This window comes from Sus scrofa, chromosome 5, assembly GCF_054392235.1.
Source record: "Sus scrofa isolate SSC_HxYL_T2T_F1_AM1 chromosome 5, Sscrofa_HxYL_maternal_Yorkshire_Landrace_v2.0, whole genome shotgun sequence".
Classification (NCBI taxonomy): Eukaryota; Metazoa; Chordata; class Mammalia; order Artiodactyla; family Suidae; genus Sus; species Sus scrofa.
Genome location: NC_139387.1, coordinates 56,837,369 through 56,863,871, shown reverse-complemented (window position 1 = coordinate 56,863,871; position 26,503 = coordinate 56,837,369). Strand labels below are relative to the sequence as shown.

Sequence of the window (26,503 nt, the reverse complement as noted above, 5' to 3'; positions counted from 1 at the left end):
AAGACAAAAGACTAAATAAATAAATAAATAAATAAAAGCTTAATTAAAGAGGTTAAGTTAAAGAAATTCTTTTTTTTTTTTTTTTTTTGCTTTTTTTTTGGACTGCACCTGCAGTATACAGAGGTTCCCAGGCTAGGGGTCGAATCAGAGCTACAGCTGATGGCCTACACCACAGCCACAGGGGGATCCGAGCCACATCTGCAACGATCCCTAACCCACTGAGCGAGGCCAGAGATCGAACTCACATCCAAATGGATCCTAGTCAGGTTCATTAACTACTGAGCCATGACAGGAACTCCTAGAAGTTCTTAAAGATGACACTGAACTCTAACCTAGGGATACAAATTTCCTCATAAATTTGGATTATTGGTAAATGCCCACAAAGGTGTTTTGGGCACTTTTCTATTGCTCGCATCTAACTGCTAATGACAAATTGAGTATTATATGGATATTTAGAGCTCGTTAGTTAAAACTAGACTATTCCATGTACATAGTAGAATCTTACTTTTTTTCTTTCCTACATTTCATGAATGTATAGTCATGAAATATGTATAGTTGTCTTCCCTTTGGATATGCATATATATGTGCATAACTACAATGTTATTCGCATGCCATATTGTACATGTGTATATATATGTATGTATATATTTATGTGTACATGTATACACATACACACACAGCTAAATAATTTTATATATATGTTATGAGCTGAATTGTGTCGCCCCAAATTTTACATGTTTTAGTCCTAACCTCTATTTTTCCTTTTTCTTAATTTTAATTTTTACTTTTTAGGGCCACATCTGCAGCATATGGAAGTTCCCAGGCTAGAGGTCAAATTGGAGCTGCAGGGCCAGCCTACACCACAGCTACAGCAACGGGGGATCCGAGCCACATCTCGACCTACACCACAATTCACAGCAACACTGGATTCTTAACCCACTGAACAAGGCCAGGGATCAAACCTGCATCCTCATGGAACCTAGTCGGGTTCATAACCCACTGAGCCATGACGGGAGCTCCTGAAGTCCTAACCCCTAGTACCTCAGAATGAGACTGTATTTGGAGATATGTCCTTTAAGAGGTAGTTTTGGTAAAGTAAGGTCATATGAGTGGGCTATAACCCAATATGACTGATGTCCTTGTAAGAAGATGATATTAGGACACAAACAACACAGATGGAGGGAGAACTATGGGAGGATAGAGGGAGAAGACAACCATCTACAGGTAAAGGAAAGAGGCCTCAGATTGAAATTCACACTGCTGACACCTTGATCTTGCACTTCTACCTTCCAGAACTATGAGAAAGTAAATTTCTGTTGTTTAAACCACCCAATTTGTGGTATTTTGTTATGGCAGCCCTAGTGAACCAATATAATATGGCTGCCATGTATAGCCTCATATCAACATAGTGGATGTTTAAGTGAACTGGAGAAAACAAAAGACTGGCAGCAGGAATTAAAAAAAATATTATTGCTATTATGTATCTTTAATCATACATGGTTCCCAAAATAAACATAGCATCAAAAATAGGATGTCAACTAATTTCAAAAGGTTTGCGTCTAAGCCACCATATTAATGTAACTATCTCCATCTAACACACAAACCAACATAACTTGAAGCATAAATACTTTATTACCAATTTTCAGGCCTAGAATATCCAGAATTAGTTTGACTGAAATTTTCCCCAATTACTAATATAATAAATATGAAAATGGCCAATATAACAATTTAATTCCTAATTAAGGAAATTCAAAATATATTATATGCATGTGATGGTGTTCTCAAGTGGACACAGAATCTATCAGACTTCAAAATAAGATCAAGGTCAAGAATAGTTCTTAATGGAGAAAAAGATATTCAGAAACTTCTGGGGAAAAGATCTTTTATTGAAGTAAATACTGTCATCTATTTATGCCATCTCTCAAGAAACTGCACTAAAAATATTACAACAGGTTTATTTTGTAAATACCTCATGAGATACTTACTTAGTAAAAATTAGATAATGGAAAATTTTGACTTTTAAAGTTCAACCATGTGTAAGTTATTCAAATTGACTTTCGACTAGTTAAAGTAATTTCTTTTACTCTTTCCTAGGTTTTAACCATTTGAACAGTTTTTCCTTAAGCCTTTCCAAAATTAATTTGCTTCTTATTTCAGGCCAAGTATGGAAAATTCTAGTTCAAAACTAAAATTTTTCAAAAAGTTGAAAAATATACTGAGGCATGTTAGTCAATTGTTTTCAGAATACAATCTGGCTTTTAGTATCTATTGATACAAATGATATAGCTAATGTTAACTAATCCAGCAACCCCTCAGAAGGCATGTTACTTATGTTAGTATTCAAGAAATGAATATTTAGATAATAATTATCTCCAGTGACCTATTGAAGAGGCTTTTTTTTTTTTCTTTTTGGCTATATACAGATTAAGAAAAATAGTATTTTTCAACAAGGTTACTTAGACTGAGAAAAATTGTCAAAAGCAAGTATGTTCTTACCCAGGGTGAATTCACAAACCCTTTCATCCACTGAACTAATATAAAGGTTCTAGAAAATTTGGGGGCATTATGAAAATTACAAAGTATATACATCCACAAACATATACAATCCTTGCCCCAGAAGCATTCCTAATAAAGTGAGGGAAATAAACATATAAACCAAGCAAGTGATACAATGAGCAAAGGAGAACAGTGTAAAGGATATTCTGGGAACTTCCAGAAGAGAAGTACCTAACCTAGAAAGAGCATCAAAGAAGGTTACTAGTTAGTGTCTCTTTAAAAATGGCACTTCACTATATCAGATTATCTTTCTGGACCCTTTTACCACCTACTTTTCATGTCTTCTAACTGCTAGAGAGTCGCACAGTAAGCCTCCACCACTTAGTGCTCTTATTAATCATTTTCTCAGATGGACACTTAACACGCCCTGCTCTTACCACTCTAACTTCCCCATGGAGGTAGTTGTGTGGGAGTTTAAAACAAAATGAAGTTAAAAAGGGCCCTACAGACAGAACTTTCTAAGGAAGTTGCTTTCTTTCATTTCTTGGGCCAATAGATGAATCAGTGGATTCCTTCTGCTTGGAAGGAGCCCCCTGCCATTCACAGAACAGGGCTAACAATGACCATTATCCCTTATTGGAAGTAGGGACTTCCTGGGATACTTTTAACAGTCCCAGTGTATCTGATGCAGAAAGAGAAGGTTAAGCAATGCAGCTACAGAAGCAGGTAGAACACACATCTTACAGAGTCTCGTGCTTTACTCTGAAGGCAATGTTAAGTTGCTGAAAGGTTTTAAACAGCAAAGTGACATAGTCTGATTTGTGTTTTAGATAGATCAATTTTGTGGCAAGGGATAGAATCGATTGGAAGAGGGAGAGGCTGGAGACAAAAAGACATGTTAAAAACTACTGCAGTAAATCAAGTGGGAAATGATAATGGCCTAAACTAATCATAAGGGAAAGACAGGAAGGAACACAAATGGGAGATAGACTTGATGGCCAATTTGATGGGAGAAAAGAGATATGGGGGAAAAAAGGAAAAAAATCATAGTTGGACTTACGTTTTATTTTCACATGTGGTTTGGAAAAAAATACGTTTTTGCCCAGTGTCAACACCAATTGTTCCAACATCATTTTTGAATTACTCATTATTCTCCCACTGATTTGAAATGTGAGTACCTAATATTTGTTGGCCTTTATTACTCTGCTAAAATATTTTACATATCTATATACATAAATATATATTCATAAATACACATAGATATGAATAAATTTGCTGGTCTGTATATAAAATTTCATTTAATCTTCATAGCAACTCTATATGGTAGATTATTACTCTCATTCTACAAATTTAAAAAATGTTCACCATCTCACAGATGGTAAGTACTACAGTCCTTAAAATTTAGTAAGGAAAGTCTTACATTTTAGAAAACATCATTGACTATTTTTAGAGCATAACATAAATATATACTTAAATTTTCAAAATAGATATTTAATATTCATTCAAAACATGTGTAAACATTACGTGCAGGACACAAAGAAATAAAAGGTACAGTCCTTGTCTTCATGACACTTTCAGTTAGAAAAACAAGACAAATATGGAAAGTAGAATAATCAAAGCCATGTGATTAAAGTCATATATGAATAAGAAAGGGAATAACTACCGAAGAAAGGAGAAATTTATTCGAGCTGCAACCATTGCAGAAAGAATCAGAGAAGGGGCTGGGCTTGAGTTAAGCCTTGAATAAAAAATAACTAGGAAAGATGAGAGAAGTCTAAAACTGCAGTGCTTAAGCATTCCCATCATGGCTCAGTGGTTAACGAGCCCAACTGGTATCCATGAGGATGCAGGTTCAATCCCTGGCCTTGCTCAGTGGGTTAAGGATCCAGCATTGCTGTGAGCTGTGGTGTAGGTGGCAGACACAGCTTGGATCTCACATTGCTATGGCTATGGTGTAGGCCAGCAACTCCAGCTCCAATTTGACCCCTAGCCTGTGAACCTCCATGTGCCACGAGTGTGGCCCTAAAAAAACAAAAATAAAAAAATAAAACTGCAATGCTTAGTGCACAGAAGATGGTCAATAAATATCTGCTGAATGAATAAATGGTTGAGTCTAACAGTAAGGATCTGAGAAATGATTGAGAAAATGTCATTATGAACTAGCCTTCAATTAGACCCATTTCATATAGTAGCAAGAAATATTCAGGTTGGTTAAAGTTTATTGAGTAGCTCAAACACCAAGGTAAGAATCTGTTCATAACATGTCCCTAAACATACATACAATTATCTCCTATCCTAAAAAGCAATCAATTATCTAGACTCCAAAATTCCTCAAAAACACTTTCTTTTGTGTTTAGTAAGAAGTCATTTATTTACTTTCTTTCTTCTTCTCACCTAAGTTGCTGGAAACTACTTTTCAATGATAATCTTAAATTCTCCTTCTACACTTTAGTTCTCAATCCATAAACTTTCCTGGAAATACTTTACAAATTTAATAATGACCTCTGAATTGCCAAATTTTACTATTCTAAACACAGCTGTTCAACAGCTGATACTGTTAGCGACTCCCTCCTTCTCTAACTACATCTATACTCTCTGACTTTCCTTATTACATGCTCTGCTGGTCCTCCTCATACCGCGTTCATGCTGACTATTATTTCTGCAATATACTGTCTACCTTCCTTCACTTATTCCTTAAATATTGGAATTCCTTGGGATCTAATCCTTGCTGCTTGGCTTTTCTCATTCGATGCCCTTTATCTGAATGATCTTATCCAATCCCTTGACCCAATTACCCAATACAAACTAACATATTCTAAATCAGTGACTCCAGCCTAGACCTCTTACACTGTTTTTGGACAATTCTCCCCCAAGCTGTCCCACAGGAAGTTCAGTCTTCACACGTGTAAAATTTAATTCATCATCTTTCTTGAAAAATCTGCTTCTGCTCCTGGTATTTCTATCTGTTTTGGTGACACACGGTCACCTAAGCTATAAATATGAAATATCCTTGATTTTCTCCCTCCCTTTCATACTTCATGGCCAATCAATCACAAGCTTTATTTTTTTAACTCCCAGGATTTCATTTCTTACTACTGGGAAACCTACCAATCAGTCTTCCAGGCTCCAGTCCTCTGCAAAAAAAAAAATGAATTCTCTACTCAGCTCCCAGTAACACTCATTATGGGCACACAATAAATGCTCATTGGTTGTATTTAAAACATAGTAAATATTTGTTGATTATATACTATGTGGTAAGGACTGAAAAGTTAAAAAGGGAATAAGAAAAGTATGTCTAGACATGGATGAACCAATAAATGGATAGATGGATGGATAAATGCCAATATGATTTCAATCTGGAGTTTTAGCCCTTTAATGGTTTTTCAGTCCCTCTAGTACACAAAGGTTTCCTCCTATATCTTCAAACTATTCACTTGCCATTTCTTTCTCTCTCTTTCTCTCTTTTTTTACAGTTTTAAATTATAGTTGATTTAGAATACTGTGCCGGGAGTTCCTGTCATGGCTCAGTGGTAATGAATCCAACTAGTAGTATCCATGAGCATGCGGGTTTGTTCCCTGCCCTTGAGCTGCAGTGTAGGTTGCAGACGCAGCTTGGATCCCACATTGCTGAGCTGTGGTGTAGGCCGGCAGCTGTAGCTCTGATTCTACCCCTAGCCTGGGAACTTCCATATGTTGTTGGTGCTGCCCTAAAAAGACAAAAAGAAAAAAAAGAAAAAGAATGTTGTGCCAATTTCTACTGTACACCAAAGCAACCCAGTCATATATACATATACATTCCTTTTCTTATATTATCTTACATCATGGTGTACCCCGGGAGACTGGATATAGTTCCCTGTGCTGTACAGTAGGACCTCATTGCTTTGCTTATCCATTCTAAATATAATAGTTCACATCTACTAGTCCCAAACTCCCAGTCCATCCCACTCCCCAGCCACTTGGCAACCAGAAGTCTGTTCTCTATGTCTGTGAGTCTGTTTCTGTTTGGTAGATAGGTTCATTTATGCCGTATTTTAGATTCCACATATAAATGATATCATATGGTATTTGTCTTTCTCTTTTTGTCTTACTTCACTTAGTATGAAAATCTGTAGTTTCATCCATTGCTACAAATGGCATTATTCTGTCACTTGTCATTTCTTGCCTTAAATACTTACTCTAAACATTGACCTGCTTATGGCCCATGTATGCCCTAATTCCATCATTGTTTTTCAGCCTTGATCAAGGCTGATTTTTCCTCAAGGAATGTTGTTCCTGTTTCCTTCCACCCTAACAACTTCTTCAATTGCCTAGTTGCCCTTAAAGTCTTTAGGATTTTATTTAAGGGATTCTCCTTTAGGGGTCCCCACTCCTAGAAGCCTACCCTGACACCTCTGCCAATCTTAGATTTAAATTCATTCCCTTTCCACTCATTTCTATTAAAATTCTATGCATACCTCTATTATAATACATCTGTTTACATCACATTCTTTCCAATTAGATTTTGAGCATCCTAAATGCAGGATTATGTTTTACCCTTCTTTAAATTCCTAGTTCCTAGCATAGTGCCCTGCCCCTTTAAGGCTGTTAAATGTTTACCAACTGGACATATGAAATAATACTTTATTTCACTAAGAAATAAACAAATTTCAAACACAAGAGACCACTCTTCCCATATCAAAAGCTTAAGGCGTAATAGAAGCAACAGATTGTAAGCAAATAATTATATAAGGAATCAATAAGTTGTTTTGTACAGGGTTTAATGAAAACAAAAAGTGTTTGAGATCAGCTGCCAATGATACCAAGGAAGGACAGAAAGTGGAGAGAGAAAGAGAGGCCTAGAGTTTAAAGATTTGAGAAAATAAGGACTTGAAGGAGGTGGTTAAAGAATCTTTTTTTGTTTTTGTTTTTGTCTTTTTAGGGTCGTACCTGTGGCATATGGAGGTTCCTAGACTAGGAGTCGAACTGTAGATGCAGCTGCAGTCCGACACCACAGCCATAGCAACACAGGATCCGAGCTGCATCTATAACCCACACCACAGCTCACAGCAACACCAAATCCTTAACCCACTGAGCGAGACCAGGGATTGAACCTAGATCCTTATAGGTACTAGTTGGTTTCATGACCACTGAGCCACAGCAAAGACTCTCTAAAGAATCTTTCATAACATATTTTAACACATCAAACAATTCGTTTTATAATATTCTATAATTCATATCTCTTGTAAATGTTGATTTGAAAAGCAATTCATATTCCCTTGGGTATTAAGAGTAAATAATATTAATTTCCTAAATCTCAAAACAATTTTTGTTCACTAATGAGAATCCACTATTATGATGTCATTAAAGCACCTGAGTGTTGTCAAGGAATCTATTAGAAAAGATGTTTTACATGCAAACAATAAAAAAAAAAATCCTTCTTCATAGTGACTGTTTCCAATCACTTTCACCTTTCTGAAATCCAAGCAAGTTGAACTTTGCTTTCAAATAGCAATAAGCTCAGCTAATATTTCCTCCCACATTTTATGAAGTTAAATATATAACAATTCTCCTATATCATCTTGTGGAACACAAGTTAGGAAGTTCAGAAAAATTGATAAAGTATAAGGGGTTATAAGGGTTGATAAGGGATTTTTAAACGCAGGAAATCTGTAAAGCCTTTCTAGTTTATTTGCTAGAATAGCAGAATACAACTTCAATATTTAAAACTTTTCATGAGAAATGCTAATATTTTGTAGTAACGCTCATAAAGTAAGTAATGAATATAAATGTTTCATGACTTTTATTTGAGATAGTAAAATTAATAAATCATCTCTTGTTTGACCATATAGCTATTTTTTAAAAAAGCTATTTTGAGGGGATTTTTAGTTAATTTTTTTAGTAAGAGTTTTTTTTTTAATATAAAACCTTTTTTTTTGTCCTCTTAATGTGGCATTGCAAATGACAACTTTACCCTACTTAATTTAATAGTTACTTAGTTGGCTAGCTTAGTAAGAGATTAATTTATAAACTCTTTTAAAAATATCTTTCAAAATGGAAAGATGTTGCTGCATATAAAAATACAGTATTCTCTCTTCACCTCTCAGCCATAAATCTAATGAATTCTAGTACCAATGAAAATTCCTGGATTAATTATCTAAGAAATCTGAGTATCCCTGAAAAGGTGGCAATGAATCAAACAAGGCTCCTATTCCTTCTGTATCCCAGCATTACGACCAAGGCATCATTTAACTATTGCATAATAACTCATTTTAAACTGCTCAAAGACAACCATTAATTAAGGAACTGCTTCTATATGTAGATCTATATTAGAGTACTATGTCTAAATTTTGTCTGTGTCTTATGAAGAAATGAATGGCACAGAGAAAAGCACCCAAAATGATGAAAGTATTACAAAATAGGTATTTTGAAGAGGGGCAGTCCTATAAGCCACTTAAGACCAAATCAAACGCTATTTTTCTTTTCTTTTTCACTTTTAATGTGAAGATTCGGCAAGTATTTCATTTTTTAAAAGCATTTCATTTTTTGACACCCTTTGTAGCCTTTCCATTTTTCTGTCTATCAGGGCTTTTGATAGACATATTTCCTCCTGGGGTGTATCCAGAGTCTGGGAACTACAGGTTGAAAACAGAGCACTTCCTAAACCACTGTAATAAGCCTATAGAATGCACATTTGGGATGACTCCTGGCCTAGAGCTTTCTAATAGAATGGTAAATTTTAGACCTCTGGAAATTAAGAAATGTTATGAAACCCCCCTTCCCCAAAGAAAAACTAATAATGTAAATGTCTTGAATGGTCAGAGGTACAGGGACCTAAAATAAATAAACTCCTGAAATCCTTTTCATTATATCACACTCCAAATTTTCAAAATGGGCTGATACACTTAATAAATCATAATGATATATTATATAATAATTTAACTTCCTTAGAAATGTATATACTCACTCATTACATCTAACTTTTACAATCTCCTTATGAAGTGATCCGGGCAGACCTTAATGTAGCTACTCTAAAGATTAAACAGCTGAGGCACAAAGAGGAAAAGGGCACAGAATAATATGAAATGGACCTGTGACTACCAAGGTCTTCTGACACCTTGTCTAACTTTTTATGACAATTTATTAAATTGAGACAACTAATAGTTTCAGATTACAAGTCTCACTGACGTTTATTCATAGCTTAACTCAGATGAGACAATATTTAAAGTTTTAAACCCTCCATTAACCAACTTAAAGTGCATTAGAATTTAGAGGCAATCTCTCAGGTGAAAAATGTTTAAAAAAGGCACAAATAAATATAAGTGAAATACTACATACCGGTAATGGAATTGATTACATGAATAATTCATTTGGGGCAAACATGTGCACACAAAAAATATTTACTGTAGTATCATCTAAAACTGTTAAATATTATAGATAAACTTTAATGTTCATTAGTGGGAAACAAAATATGGTCCATCCAATTTAATGAAATACGATGCAAGATAATTTAGATCTAAAAGTACAGAAAAAAGATGGCCATTGTTTTTTGTTATGTTTATAAGCAAAATATAGTTATAAAACATTTACCCCTCATACATTATATATTATGTAGCACATATCCTATATATAGTGTGTATATATACATCATAACATATATAATATATAGATATGTCCACATCCCACATATTACATATTGATATCTAGACATAAATAGATGCATATATGTATTTATGTTTGCATACATAATATATTTATATCTTATCTAGTTCTGGAAAAATAGGTACCAAATTGTTAACAGTAATTATCTCTGCAGAGTGGGATTATAGAAGGGTATGAGTATAAGCAGATAAACTTCTAATTTCTATTTCATATACTGAAATAAACAAAATAGAAATATATCTGAGGTTTGCAAGGTCAGCAAATGCTATCTTTAATATATTGGGAAAAAAACATGAAGGGTTATTATGAGCTGACTATATAAACAAGCTTAATAAGAGTTTAAATATGGTCTTTGAAAATAGAGCCAAAATAAATTATTGAGGAAAGAGTACTGCTTAAAACGTAGCTATAGTGCTCCCTGCTTCTGCCCCTTCCACCGGGTGGCATCGGGATGTGAGAGTTGGGACCTGGGGATGGAAGCCACAGTTGGCGGAAGGCAAAACAATAAATAAGAGAATAAACCATGGACCTGATACCACAGGGCTACCACATTCTTGAACTGTTACATGAATGAAAAATACTCATTTCCACATTGAAGCTAGTATTACTTTGGCATGTTACAGTGTAGTTAAACCTAATACAGACTCATATGATGTTCCAAGAGCATGACTTGTACAGTCCTTAAGGAAGACAGACATCTATCATAGAGTTAGAAGCAAGATACTATCTTAGCCTGCGTTCTTAAACACTTTCTCTGCTTCCATACTTTCCTATCAGTCTTATGCCTAAGCTTGCCTTCTAATGGAGATTTCTACACTGAAAGAGTAGGCTTACCGGGCAACGGAGGTGTCCAATATCCTTAATAGTTACTTCTACTCAAATAACAGATTGCTCCTCTGGGCTTATACTTCAGTTTGATGACATAGTTAGTATGAATTTAATATAGAGATGAGATTCCACATTTGCTGTGGCAACAAAAATCTGAACCTAGAATTCTGAGGGTTAGTTTAGACTACAGCAAATTCATAAGTGATGCCACATTTTGAAGTCTCTTGGCTGAAAGCACAGAGTGTCATTAGCCAAACACTCTTTCCACTTGACACATCGACATTATCAAGAATAAGAATCATGTCTAAAATAAAATACTGAGCTGAATGGGTTTATATTTAAATTGAATAGCATTCTTAATGTTCTTCACTCTTTAAAAGCAAACAAGATGGATTAAAATTATTATATACAGTTTTAGTCTAATAAAATCTGAAGAATTTGCCGAAGACAGTGCTTCTGTTTTTTCTGTTTGCTTGTATGTGTGTGTTTTGGTGGTGGTAGGGTGTGTGTAAGCAGGGACGGAGGCTGGATCAAACACTGGTTACTAACATAGCAGAGTTATCACTTCATAGAGTTACAGTGCTTAACATTAATTATGACTATGTTTTATAAACAATAAGGCAAATATAAGCTATAATTTTAACATTAAGTTATGGTACTTTGTCACAACAAAGACATATACATTTCCCCCTTTCTTTGGTGACGAATATTGTAAACTGTTATAAAGTCCACTTTTTAGCAAAAAATTACATTGTATTGACCTAGAATCATCTTGCCCATGAGAACTGGAGGATGGTTGTCACCTTGTACTTGTGGAATATTATATACTTTCTTGCACTCGGTTCTCTTTACTTTTTAATCCTTTCCTATTTTTATGCCACCAATCTAAGAGGGGAGCTTCAATGACTGGCAGTTTGGGTACTAACTTCTCTACAAAAAGAAATATTTACAAAGTTCTAAACTAAGTCAGGTTTGCCCAAAGTCTTCGGTTTCTAAGATTTGGGGAGGGGAGGGGAGGTAAGGGGAAGAGCTGGTCATAATAATTCTAATACACAAACACAGAAGCCTGAAGATATGATTATATCCTCTTCTCTCTGCTTATTTACAAAGAACCTACAGAATGTGATCCTGACAACACATGTTTCCTATTTTGTCAGTTCAATAAAAGCATACCATGTCAATGGTTTTTAGCTTGTGATTGGTGATTGTTTCAGCACTGATTGTCAATGACCTGTATGTCAGCTGACACAGCTGACACAGTTAAATCAGAAATTAGCATGCAGTCTCCTCAAATGCCAGACACATGGACCCTCTGCAGCACAGAGATATAATGGAACCCACATGATACCCCCATTAAACAATGAAACATGTGACATTAACTAAAAACAGGAACACATCAGCAAATGTGCCTGAGGAAGTTTATGGTATTTAACTCCTAAACATTAATTTTATCATGGTATATGAGGAACTAATTAACTGAGAGTTTCCTTTTTTATTGGAAGCGGAAATACTGTTCAGAAAACTGACGGAGAGTAAATACAGCATATTTTAGCTTTATTAAGCTTGGCTCATCGACTTCTATTTATTTAAGCTAGTCTCATAAGGCAATTAAATATTTCAATCAGTAACTTTATATGGCTATTTTATTTAGCACATTTCTGAAAAATTAATCAGTGTGTTAAAATGCAGAATGAGTATGTGAATATATTTCTAGTTTCATACAGCCAAAACAATGACTAAATACATTTTCCAAAAAATCACATGATCTTTTCCAATATGAGCTCTTATAGACAAGTGGAAAATGATAATGAAAAAGTTTAAAACTCGCTGATTACAATTAAAATAGTTAAGGTTAAGACTGTATCTACATGAGACAGATGTTTCCATCAGTACTATAATACTTTTCTCTAAACAATTATATTTTCCTTGTCAGAGGAAGCCTCATTCAGGTGTGGCAGAATAAATTTGATCCTGTGTAGAAAATGCAATGAAATTCATTGCTGGGTGTGGTTCTACAATCTTTTGGGGAGAGGGGGACACAGGATCTCTGTTTTGCTGATGTTATACTCATATTTACCATTTATAAGTAGCATAATAAGACAGACTCAATGCCAGGCAATGTTTCATATAAAATTGTATTTAATCTCTGTAGCAATTAAGTAAAATGGGTGTTTTTAGTCCATTTTTAGGTCCGGAAACTAAAGCTCAATAACTGTACAAGGACCATCAAAGTAGCACAAGGGGGCAAGTTAATTGCTTATCTGTATAAATATTATACACATCCCTGTAAGTGCAAGAAAAATTTTGTTATAACATCCTGTTCGGTGGCTGTAATATGACAGGTCAATGATGCTAACTTTCAAGTAAGAAGAGTCATAATATTTAAAAAATGAATATATAATAGTCTAGGCTGCAAGTTCCTAAACTTCTTAGATTCAGGCACCATAAGTGGTTCAAATAATTCTTTCATGGCACCCTTAGGACAAAATAAATGTCCAACTATTCCATTTTATTTAGTAGTTCCAAACAACTGAGGTTGTTTATACAGTGTCTGACAGACACCTCTGTCTTTTCCCTGAAATTTTAAAATATCCTGTGTTCTTATGCGTTGCTTCAGGACCCTAGTACCTTAACATAGTTTGGAAACTACAGCCCATTAGTTGGGGAACTCTAGCCCAACCATAGGGAAAGAAACATTCAATTTGACACTTTGGGACAAACTATCAAGCCAAATCTATCGCAACTCTTCATTTTCTAGTGTATATAGAAAATGGATTATTTTATTTGATTTTGCCTCCCTGTAGACTTTTTAAAATTTCCACGTAAAATGTCTTCCTAACAAAAATTTTAAGCACCTATTAGAATTACATGGCTAGAAATTCTACCCCCAAATGGAAAGGAGAGGGGCAGAGGACTATCATCAGTAAAAAAAGAGAATCACCTATTCCTTTCTTTTCTGCCTACAAAGGATGGGCTGTGAAGGAACAGCACTTAATCTGAGTGGGGAAGAGGGTGCGAGGAAGCTGTGTGTTGTGTAAAGAGGACTGAAAGCAGAGAAATTGGTATTGACCAAATTTATGACCTTCAACCACCTTATCTCAGATACCTCTTTCACGTCTAAAACTGTTGGGCTAAAACCAACATACATATTCAAAATAATTTTGAATTTTGGTAGACTTTCTTCTGTGATGAGCCCACACAAAAGTCTTCCTGCAAACACAAAACTGTTCTGCAGGTGTCAAAGGTGTGTACATTTTATTTAAAAAATGACTATCTGATACAAGCTTTGCAGTTCACAGGTTCAAGTCTTTGGTTAAGAGCTTAGAATGCCACTCAGCCTTTCCAGCAGGAGCAAATGGACTGTGTCCTTGAATCCTTCAGCCGTCGAAAGTGTATTTGAACCAACTCATTTGTACATACATTTATTTTATAATTCAGAATCTGAACCTTAGTTATACAGTTTTTCAAATTTGTTTCAAGGACTTTAATGACAGTTTTCTGATTAAAATGAGCTAGTACCTACAAAGATAATTTAAAATTCAGATTTTAAGTTATATAATATAAAATCCTGGGTGTGTTTACATACAGCAACTGAATAGACTGTTTTCATAGAACTGACAAGTTAAAAATACAGATTATTTGATTATTTTTCCCCTAAATGAAACAGTCTCTGAGTCAAGTTGATTGATTAAACCAGTGTTTTTACATAATTGTTTTCAAGTTAATATATATGTTAAAAGCATTGTATTTAATAATACATCATTATTTTTGCCTCCTTAGAAGTCTGAAAGTATTTTTAGATTTTTAAGAAGTAGGAGAAGCAATAACTAGATATAGATTCATGAAGAAGCGTGGTTTCATGCTTGATTTCACTAACAGCAAATGCCAAAACAGAATTGAGATTATGATAATAATATATAAATGTAAATTGATCTACATATTCATAGATAAGAGAGGACTATGATATTCACTAAAGCTTCTTTTCTACCTAGCCAGTTTGGTCTGAAGTCTCTAGCTATGCTATTAATTTACTCTTAAAGTGTTTAACGAAATTCCAGCAACTATATTTTGTAGGTGTCCAATCCACACCGTATTTCTACCATTATATTTCTTAAAGGGATGATACCTTTATCTCTAAGTAAGAGCTTCTTTTTTGAAAATAGGAGATACTAATTGGATCTACAGTAGTTAGGTTACCCAACATGTGCTTTTAGTTCTCTCCCATTGAGAACATTTTAACTTTCCTGCGTAAGAAAAATTTATCATCAATACTTTCTTCCATGGATGTATGAAAACATTTGAGTATATACCAAAAATGTATATATTTTATATTTACTTGAAATTCAAATCAACATGAATTTATCAGTACCTCTTTCATTGAGAACTATGTAATATCACTCAAATTAAAACAAATGACAGAGAAGTCACATATGGTTGGGGAGTAAAACAGGAAGTCACACCGAAGAGAGAAGATGGCGAGATTTGTTTCGTTCCCGCAGGAATAAACTGGACTATTTATTTCTTCCACTCAGCTCCTCACTTGAATGGACTCAGACTCCCAGAGGGTCAACAAGGGTGTAACTTTCTTTTGCTATGGGCTTCTTCTTAGTTTCAGAGTTTGGCATGATGCTAGCTGCGAGCTTGCCAGCAGCTGTCAAGACTTTATTCTATTTTATTTCCAAGGATACAAAAGATGTGGTATCTTTTAAAACTTGAATCACTGAGGGTATGAGTATTAAATGGTTAATATACGAACAACTTTAAGAAGTGAAAAATTTCTCCATGTCGCATTACATTAACACTGAACAAATTTAGTTCTCCAACTCTGTCAAATGAGAGTGAGATAGAGGTGCTCTTGACCTTTTCCAGGCCTACAGTTAGGCTACTGTTCATACTCAGTGCGGTTTTCTCTGAAGCACAATATTCACTAATGGGATCTATTTCTACACTTTCTTAAAAAAGAAATTGTTTTGGAAAACAGAACTAGTTTATACGTATATATTGCAGGTGCAGTCTGAGGCAACTGATGATTTTTAAAAGTGCCTTTTTTTTTCATTTTGTAACTAAGGCTACCAAAACCACATCGGCAACATGAGTTTAATATGAATAGTAATAACTTAGGTAAATGGAAACAAAAAAATTAAAAACCCAGAAATTAATGTACCAAAAGAATTTAAAATTTAAATTATTCTTGGAATTTAAATATTTATAATATAAATACAGTCCTTGATTATAAAAAGAATTGGTGTTTCTCGATGAATCAATTAACAAAGACAGAATTATGTGACAAATAACATTAAATGAATAAATTAAGGATCCAGACTGAGAATACCATCTTAAAACACTGGAAACCAAAGTTAAGAGAACAATGTGCAAAAGCACAGGTGCTAAAAAACTGCAAAGAGCAAAGTACCTATAAGTGTGAATTTTTATACTCCTGAGTTCAGTTCCTTTTTACCTAGGCTACGTAGTTGAAATCTACTCACTCAAATGATTTTATGCATTTAAAAAATTAGATTTCTTCATTATTATATAAGGAAAGGTTTAAAGACAGAACAAATGTTAAAATATGAAAATTCAAAACATCATTTAACAGGAAGCAGATCTGATTTCTAGTAATTTTTGATAATTTCTCAAATGCAATAAATGCTGAAGCATAGCAAGATGCTAATACAATGATTTATTAACATATAAATGAACCAAAATCTACTAGAATTCACAAAATAATATTCTATATAAACATCTAAAATGATAATATTTCTACGGCTATTTTCAATGTTATTCTACTTTGAGCAATGAAAATATTTCAATGTGCTTGTTTTCTCTATTTTCTCGCCATGGTAATGATGTTCTAGATGATGATGAGCTTAGCAGTCTAGCCCCTCTTTGGAACTGGTTACTATTTTTAACTAACAGATTATAGTTGGCATTTTGGCTATCTGAATTTCAGAAAATGAAATATTAGACTGTTTCCAAAACTAACAGTGTATAATTTTTATTTTGGTTAAAAAAAAAAGTCAGAAGTCATAAACTCACAGGCATCTCAAATTAATAAGCAACAAAAAATGTTATCTTGATATAACCCATCACTTAGTGTAAAAGTGCCCTTGTATTCCTTGTAATGAATGCTCATTCATTCGTTCATTCATTTAAAAGTTAAATGTTATGCTAAAAGTATAGATAAAACAATAAAAAGACAGAATTAGCACTTGTCCTCATAGAGTTTACAATTAAAGTGAAAGAGAAAATATGCAGGATCCAAAGGAATAGGGAACAGGATCTAAGGAGGTCAGGCCAGCTTTCACTGATCTGAACTGGAAGAAGAAAAACAAGGAGAGTGAACATGGACAATTCAAGTCCAAAGTCAAGCAAGAGTGGTGTTTAGTCTAAGAACTAAAAGAAGACTAGTGAGAAATTAGGCTGTAAATATAGGGAGGCTATCGATAATAGAAGGCCAATTAATTCACATTAGGATACTTAGGTTTATCCTAAAGGCAAAGGAAAGCTATTAAAGTGCGTATTCCTTTTTACCCATGGAAAAATACATTGACCCTGAAAATTATATTCATATTTTAAGAATACACTGGGAAAAAAGGTTATGAAACTGAATTATAAAAAGCAAATATTGGCTTCAGATGCATAGAAACAACCTAAGCTCTTAAATACCAACATAAATCCTTTTCTACACTTTCTGTGTGTTTCTTCTTTAAAATAAAAATGCTACATGGATGATCTCATTTCTTGGTGTGGCAGGAATATTAAACTGTCTAAATCCATGCCCTCCACCCACTCCCAAATGAAAAATCAAGGGTACTTACTACATCCAGCCTTATAGCTGAAGCCTGGAGGAAGGAGGAATCCTTGTTGGGCAGCTGCAGCCAGTGTCCGTTGATCAGGAGGGAATACAGGAATCATTAATGGCGGCAGCTGACCTTGAACCTGCTGAACGTATTAGAGCGAATCAAAGAGAAGAAGTTTTGGTGCTCCGTGCTTCCCACCCTCCTTATTTTAGGATAAAAGAGAAAAACTTATTTAATTCAATATACTAGCACATAAGATTGCTAGAACCCTGGATGTAAGGCTATGCCTTGGGACTACTTTAGATAGGAGATTCAGAATGCCAGATACCATAATTGGAAGGTGTTATCAAGTTCACTGTCTAACCTGGTCAATCATTTCCCTATGTTATATCCTTGACAGTGATGAAGCATCAATACTTCACACCACAAGTCTTTTCACATGTCATTAATATAATGATTTAAAAAGCATCCCTTAGGTTGAACTAAAATCTGTAAATCTCACTTGTTAGGACTAAATCTACTTTCTAAAACAAAACTAATTAAACTGGTATCATTTTATATATGGGTAGTTCTTCATTACTTGAAGATAATTCTCATGTTCATACATAATACTGAAAATTTTTAATTCTTTGCCTTTTTTTTAAGGGCCGCACCCACGGCATAGGGAGGTTCCCAAGCTAGGGGTCGAACCAGAGTCACAGCTGCCGGCCTATACCACACCACAACAATGCTGGATCAGAGCCACGTCTGTGACCCACACCATAGTAACGCTGGATCCCCAACCCACCAAGCAGGTCCAGGGATGGAACTCGCATCCTCGGGCTCATTAACCACTAAGCCACACTGGGAACTCCATGAAAATTTTAAATTCTTGAATAAAAGAGCTGGAAGAAAGCTTAAAGAGTAATTAAGACTTCCCCTTTCTTTATAAAAGAAGTAACTAGGACCAAAAGAGAAATTACTTGCTCATAGCCATGATATGACCTAAGGACCTTCAAGTAAGTGGCTGAAAGGAGACCCTGCTCATCACAGGTCTGGTGTCTACAAGATTTTAAACTATATTCCTCAAAGAATTCCTTCTAAATGAGCCTTGTATCTGTATTCCACATATCTCATATGTGGAAATTTTATGACGGGTGGCTTTTACCTAGAGAATAATGACCAAATCTCTCCCCATGGTATTCAGGATTCCCCATATTTTGTTCCTAGTCCCTCTTTCCTGGCATTTCTGCTGCCCTCCTTCCATATCCAGTACTCTTGCCTCAGTGGATCATGAAGACTTCCTTGCATACTCAGTGTTTTTCCATGCTTGAATGCACTCAAAAGTATTTTCTCCTCTGTTTTGAGTAATTTTTCTTTTCCTTTTCTTCTTGGCAACATTCTGCTTATTTTTCAAAGGCTTTTGAGACCCACATAATGTCTTTGCCTGTGAAGCACTTCTTTCTTATAGTGCCAATTTTCAGGCAGAAAGAACGGTCACTTCTTTAACCCCATAAAGCTAATACAATACTTACTGTATTGAATAATAGTTACTTGTAAAACTGGACTCTCTCTTAGGACCTATAAGCCTATTTAGGAAAGAGGTTGTAACTTATGATTGTAACTTTAGAGCTTAGAGCAGCAGCTTTAATTATTATATGAATGGATAATTCATAAATAAAGAAGAAGGTATTATATAGTCCTGTCTTTTTTTTTTTTTTGTCTTTTTTTTTTTTTTTTTTTTTTGTCTTTTTGCCATTTCTTGGGCCGCTTCCCGCGGCATATGGAGGTTCCCAGGCTAGGGATCGAATCGGAGCTATAGCCACTGGCCTACACCAGAGCCACAGCAACGCGGGATCCGAGCCGCGTCTGCGACCTACACCACAGCTCACGGCAACACCGGATCATTAACCCACTGAGCAAGGGCAGGGACCGAACCCGCAACCTCATGGTTCCTAGTCGGATTCGTTAACCGCTGCGCCATGACGGGAACTCCTAGTCCTGTCTTTGTAATACATCTTTATGTACCAACTCCAAATGTCCACAAAAGGCCTGTGGACAACAAGGTTCTGAAATCACCAGAAAGGATTTTACTTACACCGGAGAATAATGGTGGCATAAAGTACCAGCTGCTTTGTATTCCTATTTTTAAGCTATAGATAAAAGGTCACATACATTACGATAAATCCATGATTCTTGGAATTATGCATGCATGAAGAAATAGAAAAGTAATACAGAAATATTGGACATTTATTAGATATGTCTTTAACAGACAGATATGCCTGCCTATCATGTTCTAATAACGTAATGTTTTAATTATTTCAGCTTTGCAGTATGTTAGTACTTTATCAATACTATTTTCTTTTGCAAACATTTTGTGGCTTTTTTTTTTTGTTTTTGGCTGTGCCCATGGCATGTGGAAGTTCCTGGGCCAGGGACTGAACCCTCACCACAGGCTGCTTCAGTGACAATGCCATTGCACCACAAGGGAACTCCTTTCCTGGCTGTTTTTATATTTATTTTCCATATTAATTTTAGTATCTAGAATTTCTCATTGAATTCATTAACATAATGGCTTATGGCCAAAAGTAAGTTATCCAAATCTTCTTTTGCTTCATATACTTCTTGAAGTTTTCTTGGTATTTTTATTTTTAAGTTTTTTTAAAAATATTTTTATTGTTATTATAAAGTTAATATTTTCTTGTTATATTGGTTAACTGGTTGTTACATGTATGTAAAACTATCTGCTTGTGTGTGACAGTTTTTAGCCAGGTTTAACCAATTTTAGCCTTTATACTCTCATAATTTATAATAATTTTTCAGGTAAAATTTTTAGGGGCTTTAATAAATTATGGGGCTTTAAAAAATTTGTGTATTCTAAATTTTTGTCTTATGGTTATTGAAAAACATTTTGCTTTAGAATTATAATTTTGTTTTGTTTTGTTTTGTTTTTTTTGTCTTTTTGCCATTTCTTGGGCCGCTCTGGCGGCATATGGAGGTTCCCAGGCTAGGGGTCCAATCGGAGCTGTAGCCACCGGCCTACGCCAGAGCCATAGCAACGCAGGATCCTAGCCGTGTCTGTGACCTACACCACAGCTCACGGCAACGCCTGATCGTTAACCCACTGAGCAAGGCCAGGGATCGAACCCGCAACCTCATAGTTCCTAGTCGGATTCGTTAACCGCTGCGCCAGGACAGGAACTTCTAGAATTATAATTTGTTTTTAATGTCTGAATTTCCCAAGATCCACATTCCAGAAAGACACTTTTAAGGCTGAGAAAGATCCTAGAGATTATCTGGCACAACACAATCATTGTGCTGATAAAGAAATGAGACTTAGCTTGTCCACATAAGTTATTCAAGATTCCACATTTAGGAGAGCAAAGTTATCAGTGAAACTACATCTCCTAATAGTTAATATGGTACTTTTTTCCAACACTTGGGAAAAATGAAGAGGACGGGGTAGGGCTGGGGAAGAACCTACAAGGGAGAGGAAGAATTAAAACTAAGAATGAGCCTAATTTCATAGTCCTGATGATGATGTTTTCTTTAGAACATCAGCAGACAGACTCCAGAGCACTGTACTAATATTCAGAATGAAGTAAAAAGTAAAATAAATATGATCCCAAATGTGCGCTTAATTCATATATGTAACCAAAAACGCATATCAAATACAGTTGATCCTCATTATTTGTAGATTCTGTATTTGCCAATTTGCCTACCACTAAAATTTACTTGTACCCTCTCAAAATTTACTTATACTAGTGTTTTTGTCATACTTACAAACTTGTGTAAGTAGTGAAAAATTTTGGTGATTCTGCTATTTAAAATGCATGTAGAATTAATAATAAATATTAACAAAGTGTCTTTAAACAGAAGCACACATAAAACAAGGTCATGTATTGATCAACTGATGAAAATTGTGTGATCAAAGGCTCTCAGGAACCTAACTCTGTATTTCTTCCAGGAACACCTGGAATTTGCTATTGTATGGTTAATGCAATAACTATACAATAGCAATAAATTTTCAAAAAAACTTAAAACTACCAAGAAAACTTAAAGAACAATTGCCAGTTCAGTGTTCATGGAAACTTTACAAAACATAACTAGTGCAAATAATGAGTGCCAACTGTATTACTACTATATCTTAACGAATTTTCAGTTCCCCGCCGCTGCTGAAAATTAGCCAACCTTTGGGAGAAAAGGATGCATCACATCAAAACAGTATAATACTTCCTGGATACATTTTACAACAAATTTGTTTTAGGGTCAGTAATTCATTCTCATGTGTTTGCCAATTCTGAATATTTCCAAATCCTATTCACTGTTAACTTCATTTATTTTCTTTTACTTAATGGATAAATTTCCTTAAAGCTCCTAATTAAGGTTTAAAATGTGTGACATTTATAATTAAGTTTCAAGAAAATACTTTTGTCACAGAGTTTTGGTCTTTTTAATAGGGGGCATGTTTTCACAAGTTAGAAAAACTCACAATAAATTTAAGAGGCTACTTTCTATGTTTTTTAAACTTTCAGATGAAATGTTGTTTTAACACTTTTTACAATTCTACCACATAGATACCGCTTGTAATTTTGCCCTCTAAAATCTTATGAATCCAACACAATCACATTATCACATTTATAAAAGAACTACTTATCAATTATTCATAGTTAAGTGTTTCATATTTTATGTAAATATTCTATTGCAAATCCCTTCAGTGGTTCCCTGAAACTAATATATTAAGTAAGTATTTAAGATTATTAATTTAGTTTGTAGTCCCATGGGTCTGTTTATTGTTCTTTCAATCAACATTTTTATTAACTAGAATGTACACTTTTTTAGTAACTGGGGATACAAAGATGAATTCACATAAAACTCCTGCTCATTAGGGAGCTCTAAGCCTGGTAGGGCAAAAGGATGGATAACTAGAATGCACTGCCATTAGTTCAACAACAGAGACTTGCATAGGATACTACGGAAGCACAAATGAGAGAGTACTAACACAGCCAGAAGAAGTCCAGGGAAGCCGCTGGGAGATAGGTAGTGAATGGATAAGTGGGAGTTAGCCAGGCCAGGAAAAGAGGCGGGAGTGTGAGAAAAGAATTCTAATCCAAGGGAAGGAGACATGATCAAATTAACAGGGACAAGAAAAAAGTATCATGTGAGGGGAAAACTACCAGCAGTGTCGAATAGCAAAAAATGTAAGCAAGAACCAGTATTAGGAAGTGTGCCTGAATCACTCTAGGTATCAGAGTAAGAGACTTGAGATTTCCCTTGCAGGCTCTGGAGAACCACTGCAGGATTTTAAGTAAGTTAGGTAGAATTCTCTGGTGGGTATGTGGAGAAGAGATTTGAGAGGCTTAGTGTGGAGACTAGATAGATGTTGATGATGGGGAGGTTATACATGTGTGGGTATAAGAGAAATCTCTGTACCTAAAAAAACAAATACGCAAAAGAAACTATCACACACATATATAGATAGATGTAGATATAGATATAAAACAAGGAGAAGAGGACTGAGTAAAAGATAACTCCCAGGTGTTTAAATTTTTTGGCTGCTTTCCTGGCATGTAGACATTCCCCAGCCAGACATCAAACCCATGCCATAGCAGTGACTCAAGCAGCCATAGTGACAACACCAGATCTTTAACCTGCTGCACCACAAGAGAACTCCTCAAGTGTCTAGTTTATGTCACTATATTGGTATAAAACAACAACAAAAAAGCATACTGGGGTAGTGACAATCTTCATGGAAAGATAATAAATATGGTTTTGGACATGATGTGTTTCATATGCCTAAATAGTGGAGATAATCTTACTAGTGAACTGAAACTCCAGTCTGAAGCCTGTGGAGAGATCTTCAGAGGCTATGGTTCAGGGAGTCATTTGTTGATGACAATGATCTAGATAATCTGGAGAGAGTTGGAAGGATAGAGAGAAGAGAGCTTAAAGTTATCTGGGTCACAGGAATAATTCAACAAAGGGCAGAGGAAGAGGAGTCTAAGAACAGAGAGGTAAGACAGGAATACAGTGTCACAAAAACCAATGAATATCAAGATTAAAATCGTGATTTAAAGTGAAAAATGTATCAGAGTTTTTTAGAGACAAAAATAGTATCTTCCGGAATTGTTAATTAGAAGACAGTGATGAATCTAAGGACACCAAATCCATTACAATGGAAGGTCTAAAGCATATTCCAAAAGGTTGAAGACTGAATGATAGGCAAGAAAAAGGAGATAGCAAATGCAGACTATTCTTCAGAGAAGGTTGAGTGGGACATTAGGAGAGGCATCTGATTGCAGCTACACAGGGATGCATAGATTTCACTTCAGTAGCAGAGTTAGGCAGCAGCACATTTACTGGCTGGAAGGAGCAGATGGAAATGGATAATTTGAAATGTAGGCAAGAGAGAAATTAACAAGTGGACCAAAAATGCAGAGGAGGCTGAAAGGCAAGGCAGAGATTGGGGATGACATGTCACCTTCCAGGCCTTGAGGAATGGAGCTATATAAGTGGCTATAAGCCTCTAAGTTTTATAGGTAGGGAAATGAGAAGGTAAAGAAAAATCAGGTCTGAGGGAAGAAATTTTCTCAATGATGAAGGCAAGGTCATATCTGAAGATGAGAGATGCTGGGATTGAGGAAGGAAGTTCAGCTAAGGTCTGGAAGTTTTGGATGGCTACTATGAAAAATGAAAAAGAAGGTGACCATGGACAATTAGAAAGAGTGATGGAAAATGCTACAGGCTTAGAAGAGACCGTATGATTATGATGCTGTCAGTCTTCCCTTTTCCGTGATTTTTCTGAGTTTCTAGTCACTGCAGTTAAGGATCAGAGATGAATTCCAGCATTCAAGTCAGGGAAAGGAAGGGAGTTAGGGAGACTTCAGCAAGGATAGGTTATGAAGAAATCAAAGTTGCTTTTGAAATGAATATATGCAGATGTAAAAGTGAGTCACTGTGCTGCACACCTGAAACTAATACAACACTGTAAATAGAAACACCACCACCAACAAAAACTTCTGGTTAAAGGGGAAACATGGAGAGAAAGGATAAATTAGGAGTTTGAGATTAACATACTTAACACTACTATACATATAACAGATAATCAACAAGGACCTGCTGTTTAGCCCAAGGAACTCTACACAATATTCTGTAATAACTATGGGAAAAGAATCAGAAAGAAGAATGGATGTATGCATATGTATAACTGAATCACTTTGCTGTACACCTGAAACACCACATTGTCAATCAACCATACTCTGATAAAAAAAAAAAAAATCACTTTTTCCAAAGCTGCTTTTGAACAATGGGCTTTAGACTTTACCCCAGGAAGAAAGCCCTGGCAGGAATGATTAGACTGGGAAAACTATGATAAGAGTCAGAAAACCAGAGGGACTCAAAGATACCGAGGAGCAGTTTGTGTGGGAGCACAAAAACCAGGGAGTGATGATAGGAGACTTGTTTAAACTGCATATACGAATGTTAAAAATGAAAGGCAGCTGTATGATTTAAGTCAGCACAACTACGAATAAAATGTAACATCAGAAACTTTTCAAATGTTCCTCAAGAGTTGAGCCCCAATGAGTACCATAGGCTTCAAGTACGCATCATCTTTAGGGATCTGTTCACCTACCACTGAAATTCAGCCTTCGGTGGGGAGCACAGCAGCTGTTTAGAAGCACACAGCGATACTATACAGCAGTTTTTGAGAAAATGGAAAATATAATATCCAAATGAGATTACCAGAGTGGTTTCAGTAGGCAGCATGTAATCACCCAAACTGGAGTTACCAGGATAACAAAGCTGACTTTCTGCCATTAGCGAGAAGAGGCATGGGATCGTCAATGACCACTAATGGTTTGTGTTTTCTCATTTCACGTAATAGAAAGTCGATTTGTGAAGTTTATCCTACCCGATGCAATGGTATTTAGAAAACAAACAAACAAAAAGCTATACTAAAACTGAGAATAAAGGAGTCAATTTGTCTTCCAATTAATCTACTAGGAAGACTAAAGAAAATCTCTTTGAGTGATGCAGGAACATAAAAACACTGCTGAAATGGCAATCCTTACCTCTCACTTTTCAGCAGTCACATTGGAGTTGTATCACCTCTAATTTCGTTTGATTCAAGACAAAGACAAAGTAGCCATATTCTTTTAGAACAAAAATGAACAGCCATGTGGATTTTTTACATAGTAGTCTTCTTCGGCAAAAAGCCACAGAACTTTTTTAAAAAATCGTTTCCAAGGATGAAAATGACTTTGCCAAGCAAAGTGGCTTCAAAACAGGCCTCAAAAATACTAATAGAAAGACAGATGGTTCTACTAAGAGCTTGGCTGCCAAAAAAAAAAAAAAAAAGTAGGAAAAAAAAAAAGAGAGTGATGCTATTGAAGCTGACTGCAAAGTTATCTGATGACTACAAATACTTTTGTCCCAGTGCAAGTGCTAACTCTGCCTCCAGGGCTGATACAGCCAAAATACTAACTTCCCTACATCCGATCCCCCTATATCTCCACCCCTCCTAAATAAAACCTGTCAGTGCCAAGCCCCACAAAATAGCACAAGCATGCACTTGATTCTGACTGCTCTGCAGAAGCAAAATATTGCGTCGAAGAACTCCTATTTAGAAAGAGACCTACAAGGAAAATTGCTTTTCTTTTCAAAACTGCCTGTCACATTTTCTTTTTCTAATTCCCCTTTTCCTTTTCCTCCCTGTCACCAAAGGGCCCCTGGGCCCTATGAGTTTAGATGATACAAACTCA

At 35.4% G+C, this 26,503-nt stretch overlaps 1 protein-coding gene across 26 annotated transcripts in view; it reads right to left on the bottom strand.

The window, feature by feature from the left end:
• Nucleotides 1–26,503, bottom strand: part of SOX5 (SRY-box transcription factor 5) — a 527,302-nt gene that overhangs the window by 116,914 nt on the left and 383,885 nt on the right. For 14 of the 26 annotated variants that reach the window (XM_021092961.2, XM_084956585.1, XM_021092968.2 and 11 more), the window contains one exon: nucleotides 17,781–17,901. In XM_021092961.2, coding sequence (XP_020948620.1) covers nucleotides 17,781–17,901 — 121 coding nt within the window. Of the gene's footprint in view, nucleotides 1–17,780; nucleotides 17,905–26,503 lie in introns of all 26 variants that reach the window. The other 12 variants (XM_084956582.1, XM_084956577.1, XM_021092957.2 and 9 more) reach the window with 1 other exon arrangement.